The 12187-nt window shown below is 36.2% G+C and overlaps 1 protein-coding gene across 1 annotated transcript in view; it reads left to right on the top strand.

The window, feature by feature from the left end:
- The window catches only part of SYNE1 (spectrin repeat containing nuclear envelope protein 1), a 422354-nt gene that overhangs the window by 66870 nt on the left and 343297 nt on the right, over positions 1 to 12187 (top strand). The window contains exon 2 of the mRNA XM_063096991.1: positions 3912 to 3973. Coding sequence (XP_062953061.1) covers positions 3912 to 3973 — 62 coding nt within the window. The remainder of the gene's footprint in view (positions 1 to 3911; positions 3974 to 12187) is intronic.

Raw genomic sequence — 12187 nt, 5'->3', positions numbered from 1 at the left:
CATTGATGGCTTCCCAGTGCTCATCAGATAGAGACCAAACTCTGTGTCATATACAAAGGCTTTAATAACCTGCCTCTCGCCCGTTTTCCACGCTCACCTCCAGTCGCTTCTTAACCCCCATCCACTTACAGATTTTCACTGTCACTTCAATCTATCATGCCATGCTTTTTAAATGCTGTCTCTTTCCCCTAGGAAGTTCTCTGCTTTCTCCATCTACAAATTTCCCCTTATCATCAAATGGCATTTCTGTCTTTAGCTTCTCTGCTTCCAGCCTGTTTCATTACCCTGCAGAAGAACTACTTGCTCCTTTATTTATGTTTCCTCGGCACTTTATGTGTTCCTCCATTAGAGTCATAGGCACATTGCTTTGAGCTATAGTTTATATTTCGGTCTCTTCCATTCTGCTACCAGTTGCTCCAGAGCAGGGGCTATATTTTTGTTCCCCGCTCTTCCTTAGAAAAATCCATCCATGTATTTATTTATTAAGCATCTACTAGTCAGTGACAGATAAGACAGTGGTGAGTAAATCAGACATGATCTAATTGAGAACTTAGATTCTAGAGGTGGAAATGAACAGGCATCATCCAGAAGATGGTGACGGCTTGAACTAGAATGACATCGGTGGAAATGAGATATTCAGGAAATAAAATGAACAGAAATTCCTCACAGATTTAGTGGGGGGGGGGGGGGGTGAGGAAGAGTAAAGAATCAAGAATGACCTCCAGGTGACTGGCTTAAGAACTGCATGGATCTTAGACTGCATTAACAGATATTAGGGAATAAAACTGATAAAGGATCAATTCCTTGTTCTCTGTGATTTTTAGTGCCAGAGGTCTGGATATATTTGTGGAATATAGACAAACTTTACTGTGCTCAGAACTAACATACATTCAGCAAAATGTATAAGTTACTGTTTTTAGTAGAAATATTAACATGCATGTATCTGGACACTTGGTAAGACTGTAATATATTGTTCTGAAAAGCTGAAGACAGAAAAATCATTAATAAGATTGTTACCTATTAAATACATTTAAATAATGTCTTCTAATACAATGATATACACATAAGGAGAACTTTATAAACCTATGTCATGGGAGTTAATTCAGTTCCATGTCAACAGCATTATAAGGAAATGTTATTGTTCAAAACTATTTTTATGCAAGTTGGTAAACATTTATTGATGTTTCTATTACTTCCACAGTTTAAACATTTTGTGCTGTTGTGTCATATTAAACTATGAAATCTTGGAAGTAAATTATTCAGGTCTTACATCAAAAATGAGGGCTTGCTGACATGATAGGATTTTAGAACTTTTTTCCTTTAGGAAAATAGTAAGTAAAATTAGAAAAAATATTTACTTAGAATTCAGCTTGCTGTGTTTGATAATATAAAAAGTAGATTGTTAGGTCCCAGTAAAATCTATGTTTGCAGGCATAATATAAAAGGAAACATGTATAGAATTTGACATTTAAATATATGCAATACTACAAAAACCACAATTTAGCTTTCTAAAAAAGGCCTTTTAGCTAAAAGCCTTTTATATCTACATTAGGCCCTTTATATCTATATTTAGATAACTGAGAGATTTACCATCAGATGAAACTGTTACAATAACAGTATTGCTTAATTAAAGATGGTAGTAGTAAAAATGTAACAACTTAAAATCAGGAAGTAATATATTATTAAGAGATTATACACTTAAATTTATCAATACACACTAACATTATGCTAATTAATTTTAAAGTTTTAAAACAGCGACATCTTGTGATGTTTATAAAAGAGTATACAATCTCAAATTGAGTGTAGAAAATGTACACATACTTTTAACTGTATCCATTTTAAATTTAGAATTGGATTTTATGTATTCTAAAGTTATGAATTTCATTAAAACTGGCTTTTTTAGTTAAGATCATTTTACTACTACATGACTTTATTTATAGAACTTAAAGATTCTAAGGTCAAACTCAAATTGGTTGAACTATAAATTTATCATTTTCACTAGATTAATATTTGATGTGACTAATGTGGTCATTTTTATGCTATCCTTGGGCGACAATATAATGGTGTAGGAATCAGATTTCTGGTATCTAAAAGTTGGCTTTGCCACTTGAAGACCTTAGTAAATATATTTAAATTCTATGTTCCTTGATTATCTAATCGGTAAAATGGGCATTATAATAGTTCTTACTTATAGGTTTGTTACAAAAATTAGATGAGTCAATACACATATATAAAATATTATATATGCTATATATTAAATAATAATTAAAATATGTGATGTCTTTATATATGTGTGTGTTTATGTATATGTATGTATCTGTCAGTGCCTAGTACATAGGAATTTTTGCCTGTTTTACACTGGTTTGTTTTTGATATATACTTGAAAGTGAAAATACATTATAAGTAATGGCATTCTGTTAATTTTATGAACATATCCTATGTTTTTCCAAATTAAAAGGTTTTGTTATTTATTTTCTTCATTCATTCATTTTTATTTGTCACATTTATAAGCTTTGGGAACAAAGCTGCTGTCCTCATGGAGTTTACATTCTAGGGGACTGTCAAATGTTCTGAGCTGAAGCACGGGAAAGGTCAGGTCTAGAGATACAGACTTGAGCATCATTCCTCAAAGGGTGAGAAGTTGAAATTATATCTTATTCATCTGTGTCCCCACAACATCAAGTCTAATGTTCTACAAACAGCTAACACTAGGTAAATCTTGGCAGAGTGAATAGAAGTCCCCCTTCTATCTATGGTATTAAACTGCCTCCCCCAGCCTTCCTCTCTTTATACCTCTAATTAAAGCCTTCCTGGACCTTACCTCTTTTTCTTTCTCTCCTACTTTTATTTTGTTGCATAACAAATTATCATAAGCTCTGCAGTTTAAAACAGCGTGCATTTTTTGTCTCCACAGTTTTGTGGGTCAAGAGTCCACACAGTTTGGCTGCAACATCTGCTCAGGGTCTCACAAGGCTGTGACTAAAGTGTCAGCTGGACTGCATTATCTCATCTGGAGGCTCAACTAGAGAAGACTTTACTTTTGAATTCATTCTTATTGCTAGCAGAATTCATTTCTTGTGTCTTTATGACTGAGTGCACAGCTTCTTAATGACTCTTGTTCCTGTAGGGAGCCTACGGTTCCCTGCCTTTGGTCCTCTTCATAGGCAGTTTACAACATGGCTGTTGGGTTCTTCCAGGCTAGCAGGAGAATCTCTCACTCTGGACAGCTGAGATAGAGTAACTTAAAGTAACGCAATCATAGTTGTGACATCCCATAGCCTTTGCCATGTTCTATTGGCTACAAACAAGTCATAGGTTCTGCCCACATTCTGCCTATACAAGTGTGGTCTCCAGGAGGTGGGACATTTTGGAGGTCACTCTAGGGTGTGCTCACTGCACGTCCCATCTTGTTTAAGTTCCTGTACTTCCTCATGCATACAGCTCTATCTTATTGCATTGCTGTGTAACCCTCTATTAGTAATATGCCCTTGGTTGTCTGTCTCCACCTCTAGATCTTTCATGGCAGAGACCTTGTCCTGACCTCTCTGTTTCACTTTGCACCAAGCAAAAAGCTTGGCATTTAATTGGTCTCAGTGAACTTTTATTTTTAACAGCTTTGTTAAGGTGTAATTCATCAGCGAATTTTTAATAAGCAAATGAAGGTAGACACAGGATTAACATATTGCATATTTTAAAGCATTTGCTGATCGTTTTTAAGGGAATGGTCTAATTGATTCTATGTTTAAAGTTGTATTGACTCTTCCTTCAAGACAATAATGGCAAAAAATGAATTAGGACATAAAATAATTTTAGGATTGCTTTTAGAGTTATATAGCTATTAAATTTTTTTCATGATACAACTTCATGACATATAATGTTATCTAACCAGATAATTATTTTTTTTCTTCTAGATGAGCAAGAGATCGTACAAAAACGCACCTTCACAAAATGGATCAATTCTCATCTGGCCAAGGTATAGAAAACTACCCAGAGTTATAGGTTTACTTAGTTTGAGCCAATAAATCGTTAAGTGCACAGTATAAAGGGATGCTGCTACCACTTTTGTCACTATTATTAATCAATGATATCAGCAATCCTATTGGTTTAACTGCTAAGTATGGCATTTGCTGACATCACCTCTGGGAAGAGATGAGCTGATAGCTGGAGTCAAGAGTTACTGCACGTCAATTCTATGAATCTTGATGAAATATTTTATCTCATTATTTATTCTATACTACTGTGTATGTCATATCAAAAGGAAAATCTGTGCTGGATTTTGTTTGTGTATGTGTGTTTCTGTTTGGAACAGAAAGAAACAGTGAGTAGTCTGTGCTGAGAAAAAAATTTTATCTGGAGATTATGACATTGTCTGTTCTCCTCTCTTGGGTGTTTTGATAAAAAAAGAAAAAGTAACCATGGTGTCAGGACACTAAAAAAACTGACATAATTCTAAGATTATTCACACTAACATTAGGTTGTGTTAGGTGACTATATGTCTGTACATTGTAATGTCTTTGAACATAAACACTAATATAAAAAAATTTTCAATCTTGCTACATTTCAATAAAATTAATCTCTTATACTGCTGTTGGAAAAATAAGCAAACCAAGAAAAATCACGTTTGTAAAAATAAATTCAGATGATAAGGCAATTGTCTGAATTCAGTTATAGGATCCTTTTGCTGAGAGCACTTCGTGTAGTATGTAAAGCACAACCTTATGGGCAGTTTTTGATCAGGGACTTCCCCAAAGCCTTTTTTATAGTTCAGAAGCAAAAGAAGAATGGCAATTTATTTTAACCCCATTCTACAAATTAACTTTACTTCTACAATTAACTTACTTTGGAGACAGGAAAAAATTAGTAAGACACCTTCCCCGGCCTTGAGAAACTCATAACCCAGCAATGAAGACTAGAAGAATGTTTCTAGATATGGGATGAACTAGGGTCATCCTTTCTATATTCCCTTTTCAAAAGCCACTTGGATGAGAGGGCGTTTCTCTGGCCCAGGATCTGCTCTGTAAAAAGGCAGTGAACTCAGTATACTTGATGACTTTGGGGCTCATTTTTTCAAGCCTGGTTGGTCCAGTTGGCGGCTACTTATACCACAGAATTGTCATCAGTGGGAGATTTTTTTTTTTCCAAAATGAAAATAGAGTTATTGGTTTTTTATATTGTAAAAAGGTTTCATGCTAATTGTAAACAATATTACTAATAAACTTCTTATAAAGTATAAAGAAAGCAAAAATCATCTTAAATCATACAATCCAGATTAAAATATTGGTCACCATTTTTCTACAGACAGACACACAGTTTTATATAAATGGTTTTATAGGATACTGTTCTGGAAGCCTCTGTTTCATTCAACACATCTTTCCATGGCAATGGATAGAGCTACATTATTATTAATGGCTGAATAATTTTTGCCTATTGATGGTCATTGATGTGGTTTCCAGTTGTTTAATATTATATAAAATATAACAGGGAAAGTCCTTGGGCACATAGCTTGGTACATTTGTGTGATTTTTCTTCTCCAGATAAATTTCTAGACTTGGGTGAATAGCCAACAGGTATGCACTGCTATAATTTTAATACACATCAAGAGCTAATGAGAATCCCCATTTCCTTGCACTATTAAAACACTTCAAAGTTTTTAATAGTGTTTTACAATCTGATTGGTTAAAGAGTTTATAATTAATTTTTATGCATTTTTTGAAATAGAAGTTACATATTTGTTGTAAAAGCTTTTAAAGTAGATTTCTTGGGATACACTTATCTATGTACTGAATACTTTTTAAAAAGGGAGAATCAGAATGCGTGTCGTAGCATATGGGATAAGAAGGTTCTTTGTGGAAGGATTATATGCCAAGAGCTTATTTTCAGATTTGTTTTTATTATCATTTTATCATTGTTTCAAGTTACTTTACATATCCCTCTGATAGCTGGTTATCGTGGCTATGAGAAGTAGACTCTACCAATGTGTATCCTTTTCTGGTCTCTTTTCCAGCCCAGATATGTGACCTCACTCCTGCTATTTGTGATCTAAATATCTAAGCCTTATTACTTAATGTGTAGTGCAATCCTGTCTCATTCATGAAATCGTTTCTGACCACCTTGGAAAAGTGAGCCTGTCCCCTAACCAATGCTCCAAGAACTTCAGTGTACCCCTGTACCCCTCTTGTAGCAGCACCCTCCACCTTCCCTGGTTTCCTGCCTCTGTAGAATCTGAATTCTTAGCCCAGAGCCTGCAGCATATAGGAGGAGGAGATTAGCATGTATTAAATTATTTTGTACTTTTTCATATCTTACCTTCCCAACAACATTGGGAATTTGTAAACATTATAGTTTGATGTCATATGCTAATTCTTGGCATTTCTTTATACTTCTAACTGCTCAAGCACAGTGCTGAGTACCACACAGAGATGCTTAAAAAAAAAAAAAACAGCCAAGAGTCTTTATCTATTCTTATTTTGCTTGAATAGTAAAGACATCATATGGTGAAAAAATTAAATAATGATTAATTTCAGACACTGTACTAAGTGCTTAATGCAGGTTATTTGATAGCATTCATCTTCATATGCCTTGAAGTTGGTGCTGCCGAGATTTGAATCCAGACAAGAATCTAAAGTCCATGTGTTTCCTCCACAATACACATTTTTGCATGAATGGTATCATTTTGAAAGGCCCAGAAAATTATTAGCTCCACAACTGACCCATTATAACCTTAATGTAGTAGAGGTATTTTTATCCTTCTTTTTTTTTCTCCTTTAGGATTGCAAATGTTTCCTTCCTTGGGTCATCTTGAAAACTGAACACTGTAGCAGAAGAATGATACATGCACTTGCTATCTCGAATGTACTTATACCAACATTGTAGTATCTTGTTAAACATAGCCCAAATCCACACATTGGTGGCAGGATATTTTCCTTTTCTGACTCACTTATATTTGAAAAACATTCTGACCCCAGTACCCCGCTGTGGCAATTGAGAGCTTTAGGGCAGCGGTAGAGCCGATAGTTATGTCTGCCTCTATCTGGGCAGCTGATCATATGTTTCCTTACTCATCTCTGTCTCTCTTTCTCATCCTTTGCCCACCTTCATCGCTATTTGTTTCCATTTCCCGCTCTATCTCTTTCTCATTCTCCCTTCCACCTCCCTCCACCTCTGTGCCATCTCTGTCTCTCCCTGGCCCATCTCTTCCTCTGCTACACCTGCACCCCACTCCGACCCGTTTTCATCTCTATCTCGATCTCCCCATTTCCGTCTTTATCCCCATTTCTATCTCTATCTGTCTGTACCCTATTCCTATAAAAACATGTGCAACTTGCAAATCCTGGGCTTCAGAGTCTCGCTGAGGTCACATTTATGTATACTCCTAAATTAAAATGAAACAGAAGCACACACTTCCTTCCCCATTCCAGTGTGCTCCCTCACTTCTGAGAATTCTGAAAATGATACTATCTGATTGCAACAGAAAAGAGGTCAATTTCATGTTTGATCTGGCCTCTGAACCCAGACATTACATCACTTGCCTGCTGACTTTGTGAGAGGGCTTGCTCCCAAAGCCATTCTGGGGTGCTAGAGTACGCTTGGTCACATCCCTCTAGCACCCCATGGACATGGACTATAGGCACACACGCATGTATGTGCACGCACACACATCCTTATTGAGCTATGTTCTGCAGAAGCATGCATTCTACCCAGAGCCTCTCTAAGTCTGTCATGCATACAGCTTCTTAAGTTTTTGGTCTTTGGCTCCTGATCACTTAGCAGCACCTGTCAGCAGCACATAGATAACTTCCCCAGATGACAGGTTTTCAGTCTCAGAGGAAACCCAAAGCCCTACTTAAAAACATTTCCCACTAGAGAAAATAATCCACAAAGGAGCAACTTGACAAGTCTCAGAGTCTTTCCTTATTTTACAGAGCTTTTTGAAGCCAAGTTTTCCTCTTTCATCTTTTTTACTCAATAACAGCAGCAGGTGGTTTGTTCTATGACAAAGAAACATTCTGCCCCAAGGATGGAGATGTAACTGCTGACAGCTTTGAGAGGACCTGGTGTCCTATAATTTGCTGGGTCAGGTTGAGGCTGGTTTGGTGTGTTGTTTGGTGTGTTTACTGGTTCTTCTTAGTCTAGTAATTACTTCATCTACTTTGTCAATTGATTTTGTATTAGTCAGCTTGGGCTGCTATAACAAAATACCAGGGATTGTGTTGTTTAAACAACAAACATTTAATTCCCACAGTTCTAAAGGCTGAAAATCCAAGATCAAAAAAACAGCAGATTTGGTTCTTGGTGAAGGTCCTCTTCCTGGCTTGCAAATGACTTCTTTCTCCCTGTGTCCTCAAAGGCAGAGAGAGAGAGAGAGAGAGAGAGAGAGAACGCTCTGGTCTCTCTTCTTCCTACTATACCGGACACTGATCAGTCCCATGATGGGGATGACTCCATGACTTCATCTAAACCTAATTACCGTCCAAAGATCCCACCTCCAAATACCATCATGTTGGAGATTAGGGCTTCAACATATGGATTTTGGGGGAACACAAATGTTTAGTCCATAATAGGCCCCAAGTGCAGCTGGAGGCCTGGCTTGAAGCACATGAGAATTTCTGCTAAAGCTATAACTACCCTGGAATGACGGCTGTAATGAGCTTGTCTTCCCTTTTATGTCTGATGTTTCTTGTGTGGTAATCCCTGTTATACTCATACATGGCTCTGTGCTTTGGAATTTTTTCATATAATATGACAACCAAACCATTTAACAGAGTTAAAATGCATTTTATTCCTTAGTTGTTTCAGCAATTTTCTGTTGACATCTACCAATAAAGGTAGGAAAATGATCCATGTCAAAAATATTTTTTATGCTCATAATCAAGATAATAGTTTTAAATTAACTATTTCTTATGTTACATGATGTACCTGGTTATTTCATCTCTGAGAACAAGAAAGGAGAAAAGTGCTAACTAAATTAACCAGGAAAAAAAAAGTTTGAACTTTTTTCTGGAATGCAACTTATAAATATTTTGCAGGATTTCTATTGTCTGAGAACTTTTGTACAACAGTTATGGGAATTTATGTGGATTTAAATTAGAATGACAAATCTTAAATTCTATGATAATGTCTTTCTACTGCAATGTCTTCTTCGAATGCCTTTAAAGTTTGTAAGCAGCCTAAAAAAATAAAAATCTTATGTTAATGAACAATTTAAAAGACTTCATATTTGGGAAGAAAATTTATATCTATTTTCTCAAAAGCATTGCAAATTGATCATTTCCAAAAATAGCTTTTATATTAGGTAGTAGCAGGCTTAAGAGCTGGGATGTTTATTGAGAAGCAATAATGTTGGTCTTTCTGTCCTAAGGTCATTCAGTCTTGGGTGCCTTAGGACATGTTCAGAAGATGCATATGAAGATGAACTTGGGGAGCTTGTTTAACAGGAAATTTTTATTTTTGTTCTTGTTCTTGACTGCTTGCTCCATTGCAAATTAATAAACTGTTTACTTATAATTAAATAAAATAATAAGCCCTTTCACTGATGACGTTCCATCCTATTGTAATAATTCTTTATAAATATTATGATAGGAGTATGAAGGGATAGGGTGCTAATCCAAACACAATGTGTTTTTTAAAAATACACTTTTTAAAAAACAAAAAACCTTATTAATAGTAGGAAAACAAACCTAAAGATTATGTCTGTGTGTGTTTATGCCATTTTTATTATACGAATGTAGATTATATTTGTGGGTATAATTATCTGTTCTTTTTTTGATGTTTGCTTTGTTTTCAAATTGAAGTCTATATGCTTCTGTAATTATGCAAAACGTTGCAAATCACAATTGTAAAAATACTGTGATATAACATTAACAAGAATGAGTGGGTTGTAGTTATCTCATACACCTGATATTCCTTTCAGGGATGGGGCTCCTAGACACAGAATCTATAATTTTCTTCCTTTTCAAGAAGAAATCTATATTCTCCTATTCTGTTAGCTCTGTTAATGAGGCATGTCTTGGGGTTGGGTAGGTGGAACCAATGCCTTCAAAAGTGGAGAGGTCAGAAAGAACACAGTGCAGTAAAGGGGATAAAAGCAGTTCAGAATACAAGGACTGAGTTGGCAGCAGGAAAACTGAGAATTGGTCAAAGTCCAGTCCTTAAGAGAGTTCGGACACTGTTTTCATGGGCAGCAGAAGACATTAAATAATCTTAAGCAAGAAAATTAAATGATCACTTTGGCACTAAACCTCTTTCTCTCTAATTTAAGTCACTAAGTTCAGTTTTAGACAAAGAAATTACTTGATAGAGATTTGAGCTGGCAGTTAGGAGGTCATTGGCCACCAGTGGAAGTGGTCATGTTATCATAGAAACCAGACTCCAGCAATCTGATGAGTAAATGAGAAGTAAGGATGTTACAACACTGAGTATATATTACATGTTTACGTGATAGAGTATTAACGAGTGCAGAAAGTTTGATCTGGTAAGAGCTGTTTTCATAAACGGTGCTCTTGATTGTATGTCTGTATGGAAGTGTTGGGGCTCAGAGACTGATACCCCAAAGTGAAGGCCTAAGAAGCAGCCTCAGAAGCAAAGTCTCTCTCTGACCTGCTGCTGCTCTCCTGTCTCTCACCCCTGTTTCTCCCATGAAGTAAGTCATAGAAACTAGAGTTCTTCTTGCTCAAGATGGGTCATAGAAAAGCAGAATCCTTTTCCCTCAAAGCCAGACATAATGACTACAGTTATTACTTTAACCTTCCCCCTCTTCTATGTGTAATAGCTGGCCATAAATAAATTAGAACCCTCACTCTAGAGGGGTCCTGCTGCATACCTGGGAGGAAGGGATGTCACACAGAGAGATGAGGTATCTGAACAGACAGGCCTCCCTGAGTTCCCCACTCGGTCTATTAGCATTAGATCCATATCCTTATTGTACAATCACATTTCTCCACTGCTGTTCCTGCAGCAGATAAGCTAAGCATAAAAACTGACAATCTTTGAGTTCTCAATCTGAGGGCTCCAGTGTCACAAAAACCATGATAAAATAAATTTATTATGCCTTTTCTCCTATTAATCTGCCTTTTGTCAGTTGATTTTGGTGAAGCAGGCCAGAGTGGGTGTGAATGTGCCCACATGTGGGACAGGCAGAGGAAAGAAGATACAGTGAACTGTACTTGAATTTGAAGGATCCCCACCTAATGGCCACAGATTTCTTAGGCTTAAGAATATAGTCTTTGCATTTTTGAGCAAAGAAATTATATTAGGACAAATATATTTGAATCTGGCAGTTAAAAATGGTAGTTCTTACACATTTTAAAGTTTATCTCAGAAAATTGCTAAATGTTATGCAAAATCCATAAACTATTGTAATGGTATAGTATCACCTCAGTCACCCAAAGGGAATCATTTGAACATTTCTTTTCCAAAAATATTTTACAAAAAGTTAGATTTTTTAATTAGAGAAAGGCAGTATAAGTAACCTTAACATTAATATCGACTATATTTCTGTTATCAAATGCTTGCAGTTTCACATTTTCTCTCATTTTGTCACATGGAACAAAAAATTATTGGTATTTAAATACCCTTGATTCAATCTTTATGGTATTTGGCTGTGAAATAAATAGATGACTTGGCACTGAGCCCTTTGAAAAAAAAATAGGTCTTGAATAGCCATTTTTTAATGTTTCTATAAATGGAGTTTCTTTTCAATATGCAGTGGGCAGCCCTTTATCCATCTGTCAGCCTCAAATTTATGGAGCCATCCATCAAGGATAGGCAGTGAACATTTTAAATCCTGTCTTTGGAATGACCTCAGACATGACATGAGCATCTTCTCACTTGTTAGAACTTAAAAAAAGCATTGTAAAACATTTTTTAGGTTCCTTATTAATTGCTAGGGCTGTCATAATAAAGCCACATACTGGGTGGCTTAAAATGAGAAATTTACATTCTGACAGTTCGGGAGGCTGGAAGGCCATGGTCCCTCTTAGGCTCTCAGTGCATCTTTCTTCGCCTCATCCTAGCTCCTGCTGTGGCCGGCAGCACTTGATATTCCCTGGCTTGCAGCTGCCTTGCTGTGATCTTTGCCTCTGTGCATCTCTGTGTCTGTGTCCAAATTCCCCCTTTATATAAGGACACTAGTCATATTGGATTGGGCTCCATGCCAATGACCTGATTTTAACTTGATTACCTCTCTAAA

This window comes from Cynocephalus volans, chromosome 5 (genome assembly GCF_027409185.1).
Source record: "Cynocephalus volans isolate mCynVol1 chromosome 5, mCynVol1.pri, whole genome shotgun sequence".
NCBI classification, from domain to species: domain Eukaryota; kingdom Metazoa; phylum Chordata; class Mammalia; order Dermoptera; family Cynocephalidae; genus Cynocephalus; species Cynocephalus volans.
This window is presented reverse-complemented; position numbering and strand designations above follow the sequence as displayed.